This window comes from Malurus melanocephalus, unplaced genomic scaffold, assembly GCF_030028575.1.
Source record: "Malurus melanocephalus ecotype Western Australia unplaced genomic scaffold, MMel_1.1 scaffold_703, whole genome shotgun sequence".
Taxonomy (NCBI): domain Eukaryota; kingdom Metazoa; phylum Chordata; class Aves; order Passeriformes; family Maluridae; genus Malurus; species Malurus melanocephalus.
This window is the reverse complement of record NW_026623935.1, coordinates 140,217-159,677: the sequence shown is the minus strand read 5'-3', so window position 1 is coordinate 159,677 and position 19,461 is coordinate 140,217. Positions and strand designations below refer to the sequence as shown.

The window sequence follows — 19,461 nt, the reverse complement described above, 5'->3', positions numbered from 1 at the left end:
GGGAAGGGCAGCAGAGCTGGAAGGGGCACAGGGAAGGGCAGCAGAGCTGGCCAGACCTGCCCGGTGTCTCCAGGAGGAGCTGGTAGAGCAGGGATTTGTGGGTTTCAAAAGGGGCAGAGCAAAGAGCAATTACTGCAGTTTCCTCAGAACCCTGCAGGCTGGAGAAGTTCAAGGCAGAACGTGCAGGCAGCAGARGCAGGAGCAAAGGAAAGAGCTCTGCCAGCGAGCACATGGGCCGGGAGTTCACGGCTGGGGGATCCGCGGAGGCCGGAGCAGGCACGGCCTCCAAAAGGCAGGAGAGCACTTCACAGAGGCTGGGGGTCATCAGAGGGAGAGCTGCAAACCATTCCTCCTCGGGAAAAACCCCCGAGCTGCGCAGCACACAACCTGCAGGGTGTCCCAACATCTCCATCAGTGCATCCCTGCGGGAAGAGCGGGACAGAAGCTCAGTTTGACCCTCAGGGGTGGGGCTGGCACAGGTCTCCCCATCAGGAATAGCACAGCGAGCACTGGGGAGCCCTTCAAASGAGGGGTTTTTAATCCAAAACCACAATTTCTCAGCTGAGAAAATAGACWGCTCTGCCCCAAATCCCATTCCAGCACAGTGGCAGCAGTTGGRAACAGGAAACCAATAAATACTGGGGGTAAAAGGAGGGAGTTACAGCAATTAGGAGAAATGAGTCGTTCTGGAGTGTAGAAAATTAACAAGCAAAGCTGGAGACATTGGGGGAAAATCAATTATTACAAAGTCAACACAATAAGTGCTTTAAAAAATGCACCGGGAAAGAGGTGGAATCCAGGAACTGTCAATTCCAAGTGGAGATTGCAAAATTGTTAATTATGGAGAAAAATGCAAAAGTATTCAGTAAATAGTTGGAGTAATTTGGGCTGAGACATAACGACGTAGGATGTGGGACCTGCCCATGCACCGGTAACTACAAAGGCTTTCAAAAGAGAGATATTTGGCATGACTGAATGGAATAATTTGTACCAAGAGTGGGATGTCTCTGATCCAGAGGTGTCCACGGAGCCGGGGATGGGCAGGATTGGGAGGGCAGTGATGCCACGAGCAGCTGGAAGAGCTGGGGCTGTGCAGTGCTCGCTGTCCTCGGCAGCCCCAGGGAACAACTGGATTAATGGCTAAAGCAGGGAGCTGGCTGATGGAAATAGCACTGACGTCAGTCACCATGCCTGATGGCAGAGGACACTGGGCACTGGCATTACGTGACAGGTCTGGCTTTTAAACCTTTCCTTAGGCATGGTCCTGGCCTCCATGAGGAACAAGGTCTGCTCCAGGCATTGCTGAGGGGCTGGAGAGGCAGAGCTGGTTTGTGTTGGGTGCAGAGCAGTTGGAGACTGATGGGTGTGTTTAGCTGATAATATTGTTTTTTTAAAATTTATTTTTATTATTATTATTATTGTTGTTGTTGTTATTATTCATTATTATAGTTATTATTTTGCATGAGCACTACTCTCAGGTTGGGCATCAGGAGGAATTTCTCCATGGAAAGGGTGGTCAGCCACTGGCCAGGGAAGGTTTGGAGTGCCCATCCCTGGAGGTGTTCAAGGAACATGGACATGGAACTCAGTGCTTGGGCTGGGGATTGGGCACAGGTTGGACTCGATGACCTTAGAGGGTTCTTCCCACTGGGAATTCTGTGATTGTAAGCACAGAATTGTGAGGCAGATGACGMTCTGGTTTATGCAGAGCTTGGAGAAGGAAAGCTTGGCTGGGATTCCTGGTGGAGCGAGGCTCTCCTGGATCTGCTCCTCGGCCGCGGCGCCGTGCCCGCTGCCACTCCACATCGCAATCGCCCATCTGGAAGGAAATCTAAAATCRCCACTGATAAACCTGCGGCTGCCACAGAGGGAGGGTGGTGCAGTGGGAGACGGGGCTGAGCGTGGAGCAGTCGTGCAGAGCGATCCAGAGCGCCTGGTAAATCGGGCCCGTTTAAACAAAGTGCATTTTAACGCAGCCCAGCACGGGAAACGGGGAATGCTGGCTGAAACTCCGGGAAGCACCGCCTTTAATGGATTCAGGGGTCACACTGCAGGAGCAGCTCAGGGTTAAAGGGCAGGCACAGASCTCAGGTGGGAAAAGCCCCGAGGTTGGAGGGGCAGGAAGGTGCTGGAGGAGGCCCTGGTGAGACAGCAGCTGCAAGGGTCAGCTCTGATGAGGAACGGGGAAGAGCTGGGGCAAGGAGAGATGAGGGCTCCACAGCAGCATTGCTGTTTGCAGGTTGTGGCTCGGACCTGCTGCGTTTGACTCCTCACACAGCAGCTCAGGCATGCCCTGACTGCCCTGGACAAACAGCTCCTCGTGCAGAGGCAGAGCCTGCTCAAATCTCTTTAACCTCGCCCGGAAAGGTCACACCGAGCCCAATTTCTGTGAGTCAGGGCCAGACAGATTGATTCCCTGTCTTTCCATGACTGCAGAGCGGGGCTGTGTGGGCAGAGAGCTTCCCAGGGCACAAATTGGTGGGGCTGGGCACAGCGGGAGGGGGGCACTGCCCATCGGTGCCAGGATGCCCTGTGGGGTTGCAGGGCACGGTTTGGGAGCGGCTCGTTSTTGCCTGCAGTGAGAGGAGCCCTTTCCAGGGCTGCCTGGCAGGAGGTGACATTTAAAGGAGGTGTTTCTCAGGTAAAAGCACCGCTGTTGGGGTGGAGCCGCCCTGGGGAGGGATGGTGGCTGTCACAGGCGGGCTTTGGGAGGTTGTTTGTCTGTGTTGCCCGAGGAGCCCTGCGTGCCTGGCTGCGCTGGTACAAGCGTGGAGTGAAACGGGAGCTGGGATGAGCCGCGGCCAGGCGGGAAATCGGTTGGGGTGGGCTGGGGGAGGGCAGTGCCAGGTTTTACACACTCCCTGTCATCTGGGAGGGGACTCCAGAGGGTCGTCAGCACCTGGGCAGGGCTCAGAATCCGCCCGAGAGGGGCTCTCTGTGTCCTGATGAGTGGGRTTGCACCTTCTGCCCTGGCAGCCCCTCAGCACAGGGCGCCTGTCCCCYGTCCTGGCAGTGTCCAAGGCCAGGCTGGACAGGGCTTGSAGCCACCTGGGATGGTGSAAGGTGGCTTTAAGGCCCTTCCAACCCAAMCCACTCCATAATTCCATGATTGCCAAACCCACCCCTGGGGTTTTATCCACAGTGATTGACCTGGCTTTCCCTGCTGCAGGTAGAGGCCACTCCTTCTTATCTGCCAGCGGTCCAAAGCYTTTCTTTTCCAGCCTTTGCCATCCTTAACCTTCTCTTCCCTGGACCGAATTTCTTTCTTTTTAGAAAATAATTTGTCATGGTTTCTAATGACTGCTTGTCTGTTTTCTGCTGAAGTGGGGCACATCTCCTCAAAAGTGGAGGGTCCAGTGGAGGATTTGCTGGCACCCAGCAGAGYTGGCACATCCCAGCGTGTTCTCACATCGCAGTATGGATGGATTTTGGGTGGGAGGCTGGCACCGTGGGTGGATCCCCAGCCAGCTGTGATTACTGCTCACGAGGGCACAGATGTGACAGATCCATCCCACATCTGTCATGCCAGCAGCTGATGAAAGCACAGCCYGGTGACAGGCTGGGGACACAACCCGAAGGGTTGATCTGATCCCAGCTGAGAGGGCTGCCTGCACTAATTCCTTTGGGAATACAACTTCCCAGATGGTTTGCACCCACCCAGGGATGCACCGTGCTGCACCTCTGCTGCTTGCTTGCATTACTTATGAGAAAATCAGCTAAAACAGTGTAAAAAAAAAACTTCCYCAAGTCGAGCTAGAACATTTACTGCTCCTCCTCCCTCCACGAGGCTTGCTGTCTTTTCAAAGGAAGGAGTTCAATGGCTTGACATGTTTGTTTGTGACAAACCTACAGTGCCTGTTACTCATTTCCTTGTTATCTTGTAGGTACTTACAAAGAGTTCTTTTATCTGCTTCAGTATTTTTCCAGGAACTGAAATTAAGCTAACTGTTTTATAATTCTCSAGCTCTTCTTTTTTCTCATCATTAAAGACAGACGCTATTTTAGCTCTCTTCCAGTCTTCTGGAAGCTCCCTGATTCTCTACAAATTCTCCAGGAAAAAAAAAAAAGTCTCGGGGAGAAARAAAAAAAAAAATCCGCAGCCCTAACAGCTCTGAAGTTACTTAAATCAGGTCTCTAAGCATCTGTGGTGAATTTAATCAGGTCCAACCAACCTTAAAGCAGCTCATCTAAATGCTCCCTCTGTGTTCCTTCCCTCTGTTCGTCTCAATTCCTTCCCCTTCCTGGCCGGTGCTCGCTGTGTGTGGGACGCCTGATTGCCACTGATTTGTAGGAAAGACACCAGCACAAGAAAAGGTATTCAGCCTGAACCATGTGTTGGCTCCTCTCTCTCCTCATCACCTTCAGATCCCCATCAAATAATTCCTTTCTTGGGTTTCTTCCCGCGTGTATAGCGGAGAAAAATCGTGGTGGCTTTTGCTCTCTCTKGGTGTTTGTGTTTCGTTCTCCGTTCCTGCCCCTTGAACTCGTGCTACCCTCTCCACTCCTCGGTAATCACGCCAAAGGAGGATTGGGTGGAAGGATTTGCAGCGGGATAATGATGTGGCTTAATGGCTGTTGGCAGGGAGCTCCTCCCGAGCGTGAGGCAGAGCTGGGGAAGGAAAGTGTGAAGTGGGGTCTTTGAAATGCTTAACGAGCACAACAAAAGCGCCGCTGGTGGTGACCCTGGGTGGAGAGCCCCGAGGATGGAGCTGCGGTCAGGCCAGGGGCTGGCGGGGGAGGGAGGATGTCGCCGTGGCTCTGGGCTGAGCAGTGATGCCATCAGAGAGACTTTGGGGTGGCCTTGGCTGCGCAGGGCTCTGGGATTGGGTCGGGGACCCGCAGAGTGGGAACCCAAGTGAAGGGTGGGGACAATGATCCAGGACACTGTGCTGGTRGGGGTTTCTTCCAGAGCTGTCCTGCCGTGGGAGAGGGAATCTGGATGGGAGGAGAGGCTGGGACTGAGCTGGGGAGGGAGAGATGGGTTGGGGAGCACAGGGACCGTGCAAAGTGTGCTCCCCACATGTGGTGGGGGGCTCTTGGCTGGGGTGGAGCCCGGTGCTGAGTGTGCCAGGCTGGCTCTGGGGGGCTGAGGATGGCTCTGGGGGGCTGGGGGCTGATGATGGGGTTGGGTCGGCCGACCCCTCTCTGTGCCTTTCCCTGCCCGATGGGTGACGCGCAGCTCCTCTCTTGCCCGCAGTTACCTCATCGCCGAGTGACGTTCTCCGCAGCCAGCCAGGCTCAGGACCTGCAGGACCCCTCCCAGCACAGCTACTACGACAGCGGGCTGGAGGAATCCGAGACCCCCAGCAGCAAATCATCGTCGGGGCCCCGCATCGGGCCCCTGGCCCTGCCCGAGGACCACTACGAGCGCACCACGCCCGATGGCAGCATCGGGGAGATGGAGCACCCTGAGAACGGTACGTGCCCACCCCCGCGCCTGTCCCCTCCCCTGGCACCCGCGCCCCGGGCTCCCGGCGCTCCCTGACCCATGGCCCCAGCACGGGTGACGTGGGGCTCRGCTGGGACACGCTCGGCTTGGTGGGGATGGGGGGATGGAGGTGAGGTGAGGCTCCGAGAGAGATTGCAGTGACGAGGAGGTGATGGGGAGGGGAAAGGTGGGCGAGGGAGGGGAGATCTGGGGGAGCTGTGGGATGGAAATCAGGGAGGCAGGTGGGTGTGGCAGGGGACAGGAGGGTGTGGCAGGGGACAGGAGGCAAGTGAGTGTGGCAAGAGACAGGTGGGTGTCACAGGGGACAGGTGGGTGTGGCAAGAAGCAGATGGGTGTGACAGGGGACAGTTGGGTGTGGCAGGAAGTGGGTGGGTGCTACAGGGGACAGGTGGGTGTGACAGGGAACAGGTGGGTTTGGAATGATGCAGAGTGGGGGCCCAGCAGGGTGGTCTGAGATGGCAGCACAGGGCCGAGCAGAGGGGCTGTGTCCCAGCCCACGGGGAGCGTGTGTGCCACAGTCAGGTCCCGTGGGTRCCTGTCCCCACCTCAGCGGGGTTGGGGTGTGCTGGAGCTCCCCGSTGTGTTTGGGGTCGGGGCTGTGGGAGTTTCCCGGGGCAGAGGGCAGTGCAGGTGTAGTGGCACAGGCTGGGCTGGGGAGATCCATGGAGCGGAGGCTCAGCGAGTGTGGTGGTGCTGGTGGTGGCAAACCCCAGAGCGACGTGTCCTGCTGTCACCAGGCCCCTCAGGTCCCCTCCCAGCAGGCTCCAGCTTTCCCCCAGAGCCCCTGGAGGTGTCTGCTGTCCCCTCGGGGTGCTGCTTGCCCCGCCCGGCGCAGCTCCCCGGCCGCGCTGCCTGTGCTGCCYCTGTGCTGCCCCGCCTGGCTGCAGCCCGTCCCCACTGTCTGCTCCGGCCGGCTCCCGTTGCTTCCTCGGATTTGGCTGTGGCTGTGCACATAGCATCTTCTCTCCTGTACCTGCTGCCTTCTGTGCTCTTGTCCCCRGGGGAGGTGGCTGTGGAGGTGGCAGGGTCAAAGAAACCTCTGGCAGGGGAGAGGAGGAGGTGGCAGAGGGTTCTCCTGAAGCCTCCTCCTGTTTCTGGGAACATCCTTGGCTGTGGGGAGGGTCTGTATGTGGTGTGGAAGTGTCTGAGAGTGTGTTCAGCTGGTTTTTAGGGAGTTGCAAACCTGCAGGCTCCCTCTATGATGGAAATGAACAAGTCTAGTGGAACGTCTCTTTGCAATTCCCAGTTTATTCCTGGAGTAACCCTGGAATTCTCTGAGTTCCAACCGTTGAAGCAATGCATGGTGGGCTTCCCAAATCCTACAGTATGAGACACCCCCCTGTCCAGGAGTGTTGTGCAGATCACTTTTTTTCCCAAAAGTACCAGTCAGTCACCTGGGAAGAGCAGTTTGGAGCGGTTCCTGGAGCCCTGGCACAGAGTGACAGTCCTGGGCTTCCCCAGTGTTCTTGGGTACCTGGAGGAGAGGCTGGAAGGGCGCTCAGCAAGGAGATGCCACATGGATGAGCTGAAGGGTGTGGTGAGACAATGCTGATGATGGACCTGGACAAGGAAAGTTTGAACCCTGGAATGTGACAGGAAACTCGGAAATGGTGAGGAAGGAGGAAGAGGAGAGAGAGGAGCACCTGGAAGGTGGAGGGCAGACAGAGCCGCCTTGGGATGTTCCTTGGGATGTTCCTTGGGATGTTCCTTGGGATACTCCTTGGGATGCTGCTTGGGATGCTCCTTGGGATATTCCTTGGGGTGTTCCTTGGGATGTTGGCTGCATGCCTGATGGGGATGAGCAGGGCTGAGGAAGGCCAAGGGACACTGCCTGGAGCACCAAGGAATGGCTCCCAAACCCCAACCTGCCCTATAAAGCAGCTCCCTGTGTTTGCACAAGGATCCCTGGGTTTGTTCACCTGCCAGGGGAACAGAGATCACCCCACACTCATCCAGCACCAGATCCAGGTGGTGCACAGACACTGCAGAGACTCCCAGGGAATAACCACCACCCTGCCTCCCCCAGAGTGCCCTGTCTTGGCTCCTTTCCCGTGGCAGTGGTTGGGATTCAGCTCCAGTGGCTCCAGCAGCTGTCCTGCCCTGTGTTGGGTGCAGAGGCCATGGCAGGCCAAGGTTCTGGGGAACCCACCAGCATTGTCCCAAGCTGGTGCTGGTGCTCTGCAGATCATCTGGCATGGCAGTTCCAGGGACCTGAGGGGCTGGGGTCAGGGCTGTGATCCCTTAAGAAGCCTGTGGGCACTGGGACAGGTGATCTGGGGATTAGAAGGTGCTGGGGGTGTTAGATCAGCTCACCAGAGTTGTGCTTCCTTGTTCCCCTGCCCGAGGTGTGGCACACCCAACCTCTCTGTGCCTCCAACCACGCCTTTTTGACCAGAGAATGATCATGACTCACTTCCTACCAAGAATAAATGATGTGAGGCCATCATGACCTTTCGGGGACTGTTTCCACCATGTCCTTGCCTTGGCTTCATCAGCAGCASCAGCCCCTCAAAGCCATCAGATGTTGGGATTTTGGGAAGCCGGGCAGATTAAGCCGTTCTTGACCTTGGGTTAAACCGCGGAGACGCGCCGGATCCCACACCCCCATCCCGCGGCACGAGCACGGGGCTGACACCACCGTGCATTTTCTCRGCTTTCATCTGGTTATAAATATCCAACATAACAGGGCTTCCATTGCTTTCTCCAGGAGATTATCCCTGCAGCCGAACCAATCTGATAAGCAAGTATGCAAGGCTATTTATAGCTTTTCAACTGGAAAGACAGATCCATGCCTTTTCTTTGTAGATGGTTCTTCACTTGATTAACACACATCTCAGTGTCCTCCTTTTTTGGACCCTTTCTGCTGTGCAGACTGCAGGGAAATGCTGTATTGCAGGGGCTGAGCCAGGCCCATTGCAGCAGGAATTACGATGGTTCCAAGGAAGACTTCTCCAGGAGCTTGGCGCTGACGTGGCAGCTCCTCACTCATCCCAGGCGTTTGCCATCCCTGCTATTTTCCCCCGCTGTTTCCTCCGCAGCGTTTCCCTGCRCTGTTCCCCACCTTGGTGGGGCACACAGAGCTGGGAACGGAGCTCAGTCTCCCCCTTGGCCAGCCGGTGCTTTTCCCAAAAGCATCTGTTCCCCCCTGATCCCAGATTTGCTTTGGTTGGAAGGAGCCTGGGAGCGCTGGAGCTTTAGGGAGGCTCTGCCCTSTCTCATGCACACAGAGCTGGGATGGGGACGGTGCCAGTCACTCTCCATCGTGATGGAGGGAATTSAGGAGGATTCCAGGACCAAATATGAGCAATTCAGGGAACGTTGCACAGTGCCTGTTTCCCTGTGTGGTGCAATCGCACCCGGGATTGTGATTCATTGGATGAGGCATTTCTAATTTGTGTTTTTCCACCCCCAAAATCTGTTTCATGGCTGTTATTTAAAGTGGGGACCCCTTGCCATTTTTAATGCATGCAGTTACAACCCCGCTCGGAATATGGAAATAACAACCACCTCATGAGCTTTCCCAGCGCTCTYGGTGCCGTAGGATCTGCACTTCCCAGATGTTCAAGAGTTTATCCTCGCAGTTCCAGGGAAGAAACTCAGCCATAGGTGGGGAATGAAATAGGAAATTGCAATTTGCATTTTTCAGAGGCGGCTGTTCGCTCTGGGTACCCTGGATGAGCTGGCAGCTCCTCCCTCTGCTGTTTTTTGGGATGCTGGTGTTCCAGAGGTGCGAGGCAGGAATCCGGCTGCTYCTGGATGCCAGAGCCCAGGCTGCTGCTGATGGCTGAGGCGGGAGCAGAGCTCGGCTCTGGGGCTTTGTGGCAGAGCTGTTTTCAATCCCTCCTGCCTGGTTCATCACCGAGGGCTGTTCTGCCGAGCCCAGCCTCTCCCGGGGCTCTCCCAGCTCCTCCCAACACCCTGGAGACGCTGCTTCCCAGGTCTGGCTGCCGGGCTCAATAAAACCCCACCAGTCCAGGATTTCCTTTGTTCCTGGGAAGATTTAGATGGATGCATGGCAAAACCAGAAGGAGCAGCTTGTCTTACCCATGAAGCCATAAAATCCTGTGATTCCTGCTGGGAGCATCCCTTTGGGAAGATCCCACATTGTCAGCGCAGTGTGAGAGACCCGAGTTGAGCTCTCCCAGTGGAAGGTCCTCTCTGTCCCCAGTTTCACCAGTCTACCCTCAAATTCTGCTCCAGCTCCTCCCATTTCTTCCCACGGAATCCCACAACCAGAATTCCCTCTCCCAGTGYGTACTCGGAGATCCCATTCAGGCAACTCAACATTTAAAGATCTCTTTGAAAGCAAACTGAGTTGAGTCCCTCCCTGCCAGCAGAGCCAAGGCAAGAGATTTTGGCAGCTGGGTCCCTCTTCCTCTCCTCCCACCCTTCCTCCTGCTCCTCCCAGCCATTGCCATCTGCTCCTGCCACCACCACAGACCTGCAGCCTCATTCCTGGGCAGCAGCAACATCTGGCACATCCTGGATGTGTGTGGTGCTTTTTGGCAACCCTTGCAGAGGCAGTCTGGGGAGAAGTTTCCCTCCTCCTCTTTGCTACATTTCTGATTATCCTTCAGCCTTCCATTCCTCCAGCTCGTTTTCATCTCCGCATGGTCTCCAGTCTGCCAAGCTTTTGGTGGGGTGGATGTGTCCAGGTGATGGCCCAGAGCCCCACAGCAGCTCTTGGTGACATCCAGAGCAGCTCCAGGTGCAGGGATAACATKTCTGGGAGTGTTTGTGTTCACAGTGTGASCATGGCACAAAAACAYKGCTGCACCTGGCTGTGTGTGCAATCGTGTGCTTGTGGAATAGTTTGGTTTGGAAAGSACCCACCCTGTGCCATAGCAGGGACACCTTTCCCTATCCCAGGGCTCCTTGGACATTTCCAGGGATCCAGGGGCAGCCACAGCTTCTCTGGGCACCCTGTGCCAGGGCCTGTCCACCCTCCCAGGGAACAATTCCTTCCCAATATCCCATCCATCCCTGCCCTCTGGCAGTGGGAAGCCATTCCCTGTGTCCTGTCCCTCCATCCCTTATCTCTACTCCCTCTCCAGCTCTCCTGGAGCCCCTCTGGGCACTGGAAGGGGCTCTGATCTCTCCTTGGGGTTTTCTCAACACTGAACAGCCCCGTTTGAGCACCTTCGAAAGGTGAATGGCTCAGAAGATTCCTGAGCCAACCATCCCTTTTYCCTGCTCACCACGAGGATGGATTTGCAGCCCTGGGCAGTCACTGCTTCCTGCCTCTACTTTAGTGCCAGTCATGAGCTGCTTTTTAAGGTTCTCACTGTGATTGTTGTTCAATTCCTCACAGCCAACAGATGGGACAGAAAAATTACATTCTGTCTCCTTCCCTGGCACAGCGACTCCTCTAGATCTTAAAACCTATTCTCTTTTCCCTACATTATCTTTAAATGTCCCTTTTGTCTTGCAGGAAGAGTTCCAGGCACATTTTCAGTCTGTGGAGTTGTTTTTTTTTTTTTYTTTTTTTTTTGCAAACGTGCCCTGTAGCGCTTCTGCTTTGTTGCAGAGGCTGAGGAATGCCTGGGAGTGGGCTTTGTGTGGTGTGTGGGATGTGGGATCCCAGCTCGATCTGTGCCATTCCTGCCCCTTGCTGACTGGGATCCAACCTCTGGCGTGTGTTTGGCTGCTGCTCCGACTCCTCTCTAGCTGAGGCATTGTGGGTTTTGGGTTTTTCTACCTCATCTTCAGCCCTTTTTAACACTTCAGGGCTGGAATTCCTTTTGTCCTGAGCAGCAGTTCCCACTCCTGCCAGSGTTTAGGATGTCCACACCCTTGGTGACCATGTTCTGCTCCTCATCTGCCTCTGGAAATTCTCTGTGCTCCTCAGGGATCTTCAGCTCCACAGGCACCTGCATTTCTTCAGAAGAAATCAGGAACTTCTTTCCACACTTAATGTTGGTTCATCCCCAAAGCCAGCTCCCGATTTGCTTAATCACCACTGGGAAAAGATTTTTATCAGGAGAGACAACATCCAGCAGATTGCAAATGGCCCTGGATTACCCCATCCTGGTTTCAACATTTCTGCCTGAGCTGCAATTCCAGCCTCCTTGTCCTATTTCCTTATTTTCCACATTTTCCAGTGTCTGTTGAAACTCTTACGCCAGAGCAGCTCAGGGCAGGGCCGTTGTCCTGCCACACCAACCAGTTCACCCTCCCTGATTGTCCCCAGGAGCCCAGGGCACACAGSGGACGGCTCTTTCCCTGCCCCAGGAGCGAGCACACTGCTCCCAGCTCCAGAGAGTGCCTTTAATCCTCTCAAGACCTTCTAAGAAGGCAGCTCCTCGCTTCAGACCTTGTCCAAAATAGCTGGAATCATTTATCTTGCCTCACGAGATTATCTGGGAGCRCACACATGAGGTTGTCCTCGAGTTCTCCAAAGATCCTTGGCATATCCTGGGCATCTTTAGAGGAGTTATTTGTRGAACCCAAATTTCCCTGTTGGATTCTGGTTGCTTTTCCTCCCTTTCTGTCCCTGAGCCCGTGTGGTGTGATTGTGGAAGGTGCAGGCAGGGCAGGCACTCGGAGTCAACGCCCAGGAGACAAAAAGCTCCATATTTCAGTGGGAAGGTGCCTTCTCCTGCAGAATATAGAGGTCCCCGTGGCTCTGTGTGTTTGCCTGCTGCATTCAGGATTGGATTTGGGGAGTTTTCTGCTGTTCCTTGAGATCCTGGGCTGGGCTGGGGGCTCTGCCATTCCCTGTTGCTATCCATGGTAAATCTGTGAATATCCTCTCGCTTGTGTTACGTCCTTCACATTTTTCCCGCTCTGAATTTAGTGGATGAAGGAAATTTTATCATTTCTCCTAATCTTTATTCCTCTTTCCATCTGGGAATGTCCTGCCCAGGATGCTGCTGTCCCTGTGCATGGTGAGGGCACAGCTCAGGGAGATGACCCTGCTGTAAATCCCAATTTTCCGGGCAATCCTGCAGAGACCCCAGGCCCGGGGAACACACTGGGAGCTGCTGACCCCAAACTCACCCCGCTCTTTGGAACCACTCTTAGGCTCGGCCAGCTCCGTGGAAAACTTTGAGACTTTCCCTAAGGGAATCAGCTACAAACAGAGGGGAATATAGAAATTTTTAGCTAAGAATTATAAATGAGCTCATTGAGGGAAGGCGACTTCTGCTGTCCCAGGGAAGGGAGGGTTTCCCAGTCTCTCAGGCCAAAGCGTGTCATGGAACTCCTCCAGTCCAAGGCAGGAACATTTCCCATCACCAYTTCACCTCAGCAGGCCTGGGAAAGGGTTCTCACCTGGCGGAACACGACCCCAGTGACATTAAAACAGGGAGCCCAACCCACRGGACTTGGCATTTTCCTTTTCCCTGGCACTGGTTGCAAATTCCCATGCAAATGCCCATGCAAATGGTCATGCACTGCTATTYTTATCTCTGGGCCAAATCTCAACATCCCTTCTTTGGGAGAAAGTCGATTTTCCAAAAATAGTTTACGTCAGCCTCCAACTATTCGTGGCTCCATCTCGAGTTCGTTAAACCRAGTTCCAGGAAGAGTTTTCCGAATTAGATCTGCAATGGGAACGGGAGGGTGGGGCCTTTCTTTGCTTGTGCCGCGTTCCTCTCCAGGGAGGACATTTCCTCGGAGTGAAGGGTTGGGTGAAACTGCTTCAGGCTCCTCTTTTGTGTTTTCCAGTGCATTTTAAAACATGACCTTGAACTTGGGAGCTGGAATTGTTCCTTTGGACAGCCAGCAATGGGAATTCTGATTTCTGCTGTTGGGCCCCAGCACCCCGTGTCTTATGGGAGCAGAACAGGCAGGTCCCCTCCTGTCCCTCTTGCTTGGCTCACCCTGTCCCTGTGCCATCCTGCTGCCCCAGCACAGCTCCACGGTCAGCTAGACAAGGGAGTGACCAGGGTCAGGTTTTGCTGGGTCATTTTTTTTGGCCATTTTGCTGTCCAGACAGAGCAGTTTTCCCACCCTGCCTGCTCCATGGTTCCACAAAGAGCTGAACTCGCAGGAAGCCGGGATTCTGCGGGAGGCAGGGATTCTGAGCTTGGCATTCAGCTTTAGAACACGTCTAAACCAGAAAAAGCCACTGAGTGTAAAAGCAGCAGACAGGCAGGATCCCTCAGCAGCCCCAGACTATTTGTTGTTTTCAAAGACCTGCTTCCTTAGAAAGCTCCTTTTGAAGTAATTTGACGTGCCATTTCCAGCTCCTGTGTGATCTACCGCGGTTATTCCCCCTTTATCTGCCTCCCAACGCTCCGGAATGTCTCCATAAACCTGCCTGGCACTGCCTCTGCCCGTGCGAGGGACCTGCATTAATGTGGGATTTAAACTTAATGCCAGAGGAGCTTACAGAGTCTCCCATTTGAGCTTCTCGTGGACTCCACACCGCAGTTTCTTTCTCATAAAAATAGCAGGTGGCTGAGTTTGAAGGATCGGTCAGGTGTGGATCCCTCACACGGAAAATCCCTCTCGCCGGCAGGAGATGGAGGATAAGGGATTCATCCTGYCCCCGGTGAAATCAATGGCAGCTTTGCTGTTGAGACAGGTCAGATGTCAGTCTCAGCTGTTCRCTCTTGCTCGGGATTTGATCCTTTGTGCTCTCACCGTTGCAGAATCCCTCTTCCTGTCTCCTTCCCGCGGGCTCTCATCCATCCTGATTTGAAGTCSCCTCCGCTAAGCGGCTGGAGCGCCAGCGCTTCGCTTCCCCGGCGCARAGGACACTCCATAAATCTCCCATTAGTCATGGCTGTGGTGAGCCATCCCCGGGATGGGCTGCYGTGCCTCAGAGGTTATCAAACCGTGGCAGCCCCTGAGTTTGCCTYTCCTTTCCCGGAGCTCCGCTTCCCRCCAGCATCCAGGGCTCATTTCCCGCGAGCCGAGGCAGCCACGCTCTGCTCAGGGATGCAGCAGCGCCCACGCGGTGCTCAGTCGCTGTTCCCGGTGTGGCTGCACCCCAGCTCCTTTGCCAGCACCCCTGAGCAGGATAAGGAACTTCCAACAAGCTGGAATGGGGGAAGTTCATGTGTCGGTGGCTGGAAGGCTCCATTTCTCTGGGACAGACACGCAGGGACATTGTCCGTGTTTGCTGTCCCAGAGGGATGGAGAAGGGKCTGTGCCTCTGCCTGGGGTAGAGGGTTTCCCCGTGATCCCTGTGAGGCCTTTCAGCCTCAATCCCTGTGGAAAAGGAGGGCTGAACCTCACTGGTGGGAGCACAGAACCTCCCAGGGTGTCATGGGACTGAGTCCTACTCGGATGCTCCTTCCAGGTCTGTTTCCCTAAAAACAAACCAGAGCAGATCTCATTACKGGGCTTGAGGCCAAAACCAGGGAAWGGTCTCTCCCAAACTCACCCCAAAACAGTGACAGGAATCTTGTCGGGCAGGGAGCTGCTCCGATCCAGGAGAAAACAGGCTCATGCCAGAATGAGGACAGGGCTCATGGTAGCTCTTGGAGATGCTTGGATTTACACTTGGGATTTTTATTCCAGCRTGGGACTGGTGTTGCCGGGATAAAATAATGTCACTTTTCCAATAATTTGRGAGAAACTGGCAGGGATGCTGTGAACCAGGAATAAATCAGCTCAGGTGGCCCATGGATTAAACCTGTGCCTCCACTGTAGCCTATGTTGTGTATTATKCAGATATAAAATGTTCTTCCGTGGATGGCCATGAACGCTCTGGACTGGGAGCACTGGGAGAGGCTGGGGAAGGGATCCAGCAGGGAAGAGCAGGATGCTGGAATGCTCAGGTTCCTGGGAACAGCAGTTCCTCGTCAGCTCTGTGTGTGTCTGAGCTASAGCAACCTGCTCGGACGTGGGGGAACCAGGAGGCAGCAGGAAAAGGAGGAGGGGGTCGGGATGTGATCCTTGCTCAGGGATGTTGGAATGGCTGTCGTGTTGTTTTATCGCTGCTGAGGAAAGAGAAAATGGAGCAGGGAATGCAAAATGACAGAGACTGAGGAGATGTGATATTTGCCTGATGTATTTTGCTGGTAATTAGTGTAATGCCAATTAGACAGACGTAATCTTTTTTTTTTTCCTCGCTTCTTCAGCTGTATAAATTATTGCTGGAATATTTGCCAGCTCAAAGCGAGATATTAAACTCRGAGTGATGTGGAGATCTCTGCTCCTTGAGGATCTCTAGATGAAATTACCCAGACAACAGGGATCTTGACAAAAGTAAGGCTGACTCCATCCAGAAAGAAAACGAATCAAAGCCAAAGGAATTTTTGTATTCCACGTCTGGCGTCTTGCTGCTTATTAGCCACACAGGAAGGGGCCCCCACAGAGATGCAGCAACATCAGTGAGAAAAGGCAAATATCTCGCCTTTCCTGCAAACAATGCCACTTGCAGGCTATTGTTCCCCTATCAGCTTCCCCGAGGAGCGGATCCCGAGCCCGGGCTGCAGGTAAACCCCGCCGCCCACGCGCATTCCATTTGTCATTCCCCGAGCCCTGTTTTCTCCCGTGCGAGCCCACATCGGGACAGCAGCGCCGGGCTGGTTTCGCCTGCGGGCCCCTGGGGATGTGAAGCTCTTTAATGGTGATGAACGGCTTCCTTCAGAGGGGCAATTGCCGGCCCGGACCTCTCCAATCGCGGCTCCCTCGCAGCTCCGTGCCGGGCAGCTCTGGCTGCTCCCTCAGACGCTGCTCGTGGATTTTCCCTCGCGTCGGGAGCAGACCTGCTCTTACCATCTCCTGCCTTTGGAAAAATAACCGCTGAAAATGATGCCCTTGCACCGAGCMGGGAAATTTTCATCCATCTCTGCTGGACCGTGAAATCCAAATCTCCTCGCCATCATCCTRCAGCTCCCCGGTGCTGTGCTCTGGGGGTTGCAGGGCTGGCAAATCCCCTTTGCCAGCCTGCCTCTGATGTGTGTGGGGGATGATGTATCCCGCTTGTCCCGCCTGGATTTTAGGATTTTGTAATCCTCGCTGGCTCTTTAAAGCGTGTTTTATTCATGGCAGCCTTTAGGAGTGCCTCTGGCAGGCCTCCCTCGAGTGGTGCAAACTTTATTGCATCTCTCCTCCAGCAGYCTGTAAACTGCAGCACCCAGGGGTAGCTGGAGGTTGATATTCCCTATCGGAAGCGATTATCCGTCTTTTCCCCGCGTTCCCACAAGGGCTTCTTCCTGCCATCCCAATAACAAACACAGGGCACGGCAACAGTCATCAGGATCGGGTTTTTTTTTCCCCGAATGAGCCGTGACCAGTCTGCCCATTCCTGAACCTCCCCATATCATGCTGTTTCTTCCTTCAGCGGGATGCTTCGGCACTGATCCCTCCTGCTTTTCCAGGACAAGGGGATTTCTCCCCGCTCCTGGCCATCAGGGCGGCAGATCCTTTCAGTGCTGGGAGGGGATCACAGCAGGAGCACAAACAGCCCGATTCAAGCACCAGGGTCGATTTCTCGCCGTGAATTTTGGCCGCACCACGGCGGGATGTGACCGGTGCTGCTCCTGCCACGTGCCAGCCACAAAACCTCTCCCCGTGGTGCTCCCACTGCAGATTTTCAGCCTCGGAGTCTGTGGGCGTTCGAGGCGTCAATAAGGAGCGTTTTCAGCTGCTTTGTGGCACGGCTGCACTGCAGAGAAAGGGGCTGGGCAGCCCAGGGGTTCGGGATCTCTGGCAATCAGCAGAGAAATGACTTCATTTGGGGTGGGATCATTCCCCCAAAGCTTCCCACTGCATCCCGGCTCTAACTCCCCCAGAAGTGCTGTTTGCTGGATTTCAGGAGGKTTTGGTTCCCTGGGGCTGGGTGTGAGATCCATCAGGGACAGACATTTCCCCTGAGCGCAGCCCTAGAGCTTCACCCCAGGTTTAGTGTCCTTCCACCGTCCTTCCACTAAACACACCCTGGGTTTAGTGCCCGTCCCCTGATCCTTCAAACAGCTGCCAAAAGCTCSGGCAGGAATCTGCCTCTTCCCCCTCGATGTCGGCAGGGCAGCTCGGGCAGGAGTCAGGACGGGCTGTAAAGGAGCTGGGATGAGGTCAGGGTGCTCCCTTTCCTCGGAAGCAGCCCAGGAAAGATCCGTGGCAAGGAAACAAAGCGTCCGCATGCAAATCCATCCTGTCATTTCCTCTGCCGGTTTCCTTGGGGTTTGGCTTGACTCTCTTCCAAGGGCTCTTCCTTCTCCCCGCTCCACTCCTCTCCGAGTGGTCTTTGTTTGCAGATCCCCTGCTCGAGAGGAGCCCTTTTCATAAACTTGTGATTTCTTTTGTCACTTAAACACCTCCGTGACTTCAAAGGCCGACAACAGCACTTGGCTCTGCGGCTCCCAGCCCCCCTGCACCAACAATTTCCCCCCATCCATTGTCCTGCCAGGGGAGGATTATTAAATTGTTGATGGAGCTGAACAATGGCTTTGTTCAAAGGCAGACATGYGAACGCCACTTCTTTTCTCCTTGACACAAGAGCTTTAATACCCGGGAACAATGAGAGGCAGCCACCAAGGAGCAAACATGGAGAGGGCTCACAAAGCTGGGCCAGGATTCCCAAATCCCTGGGCACGTGAACCGGTGCTCCTTGGAGTGCTCCCTGTGGCCTTAGGTGAGGTGAGAGGACTGGCCAGGCTGAAAATGRATAAAAAATAAATCAAATATTGCCAGTTACTACTGGCTTATGTGACTAGGACACGAGCAGGGGGCAGGAGAGGACCRCCCTTTGCACAGAATGACGGAATTAAGGYTGGGAAAAAYCTCTGAGATCATCAAATCCAACYGTCCCCCAGTGCTGCCAAGGCCACCATTCACCCTTGTCCCCAAGTGCCACATCCAGTGGCATCACAATCCCTCAGGGGTGAYTCYRCCACTGCCCYGGGCAGCTCTGCCAGGGCTTAACCAACCTCCCGGGAAGGTATTTTCCCTGATGTCTGGGAACAGGGACCCTCACCTGGTGCAACTTGAGGCCACTCCTACTGTCCCTGTTCCCTGGGAGCAGATCCCGACCCCCCCGGCTGTCCCCTCCTGTCAGGGAGTTGTGCAGAGCCACAAGGTCCCCCCTGATCCCCCTTTGCTCCAGGCTGAGCCCCTTTCCCAGCTCCCTCAGCCTCTCCTGGGGCTCCACTCCCGGTTCCTGGAGCGTTCCAGGCACACACTCCCAGCTCCAGCTGGGCTGTGCCTTCGCAGCAGCTCTCCCAGCCTGGAATCAGGATCATTCCCTGCACTGCGCAGCCTCGGGCTCTGACATTTTCTGTCGCACAGGCTCCTTCCCGATCGCTTATCACCTCAGCTGCTTTCCAATGCCACAGCTTCAATTTTYCACGCTGGGTTTCCCTCAGGTTGATTTCTTTTTCTGTTTTCRCTGAGTTTTTGTGGAGCTGTTCCAGCTGGTTTTGGAGAACAAGCCGCGCCGCCTCGGCTCCGCTAACAAAGTGATTATGAAAATGTCCTTTCAAGATCCATTAGCTTAAGCACGCTTTGGGAGGGAGGTGTGGAATTTGGCACAGGAGCTGCCAGCAGCAGTTGGGGGCTGCTTGTCCCCAAAATGTGTGCTGAATGTGCTCCGGAACACATCCCTGCAGAGCTGWGCCCACGCTGCCGTGTGTGGCCTTCAGACAGCAGCATTCCCAGGGTTCATCCATCAGGGGAATGCATTCCCGCTGACAGAGAGGAGGTTTAGGTTGAATTTTAGGAAAAAATCCTTCCCTGTGAGGCGGATGAGGCTCTGAGATTGCTCAGGGAAGCTGCRGCTGTTCCTGGATCCCTGGAAGTGTCCAARGCCGGGTTGGACRRGGCTTGGAGCCATCTGGGACAGGTGTCCCTGCCCAGGGCAGTGGAATGAGATGGTTTTTAAGGTTTCTTCCAAGCCAACCCATTCTGTGATTCCATGATTSTGTRATCCATGKCCTCCTTTGCAGACCTGCAGGAGTTTGCTGCTGTTTCTCCCTGGACATTTGTCCTGTTTCTAGATTTACATCTGTCCAGTTGCTCGGTGGCCTCTCTCCTGGACATTTCCCAGGGGTCTGGGTGTCCTCGGTTTCCTTTTGGGCTCTGGGTCCAGTGTGGCAGGGATTGTCCTTTTCCTGTGG

At 54.8% G+C, this 19,461-nt stretch overlaps 1 protein-coding gene across 5 annotated transcripts in view; it reads left to right on the top strand.

The window, feature by feature from the left end:
- The window catches only part of PCDH1 (protocadherin 1), a 55,577-nt gene that overhangs the window by 23,369 nt on the left and 12,747 nt on the right, over positions 1–19,461 (top strand). For 4 of the 5 annotated variants that reach the window (XM_057384350.1, XM_057384349.1, XM_057384346.1 and 1 more), the window contains exon 4: positions 5,198–5,417. In XM_057384350.1, the coding sequence (XP_057240333.1) occupies positions 5,198–5,417 (220 nt within the window). Of the gene's footprint in view, positions 1–5,197; positions 5,418–15,483; positions 15,825–19,461 lie in introns of those variants that run through there. The other variant, XM_057384348.1, reaches the window with a different exon arrangement.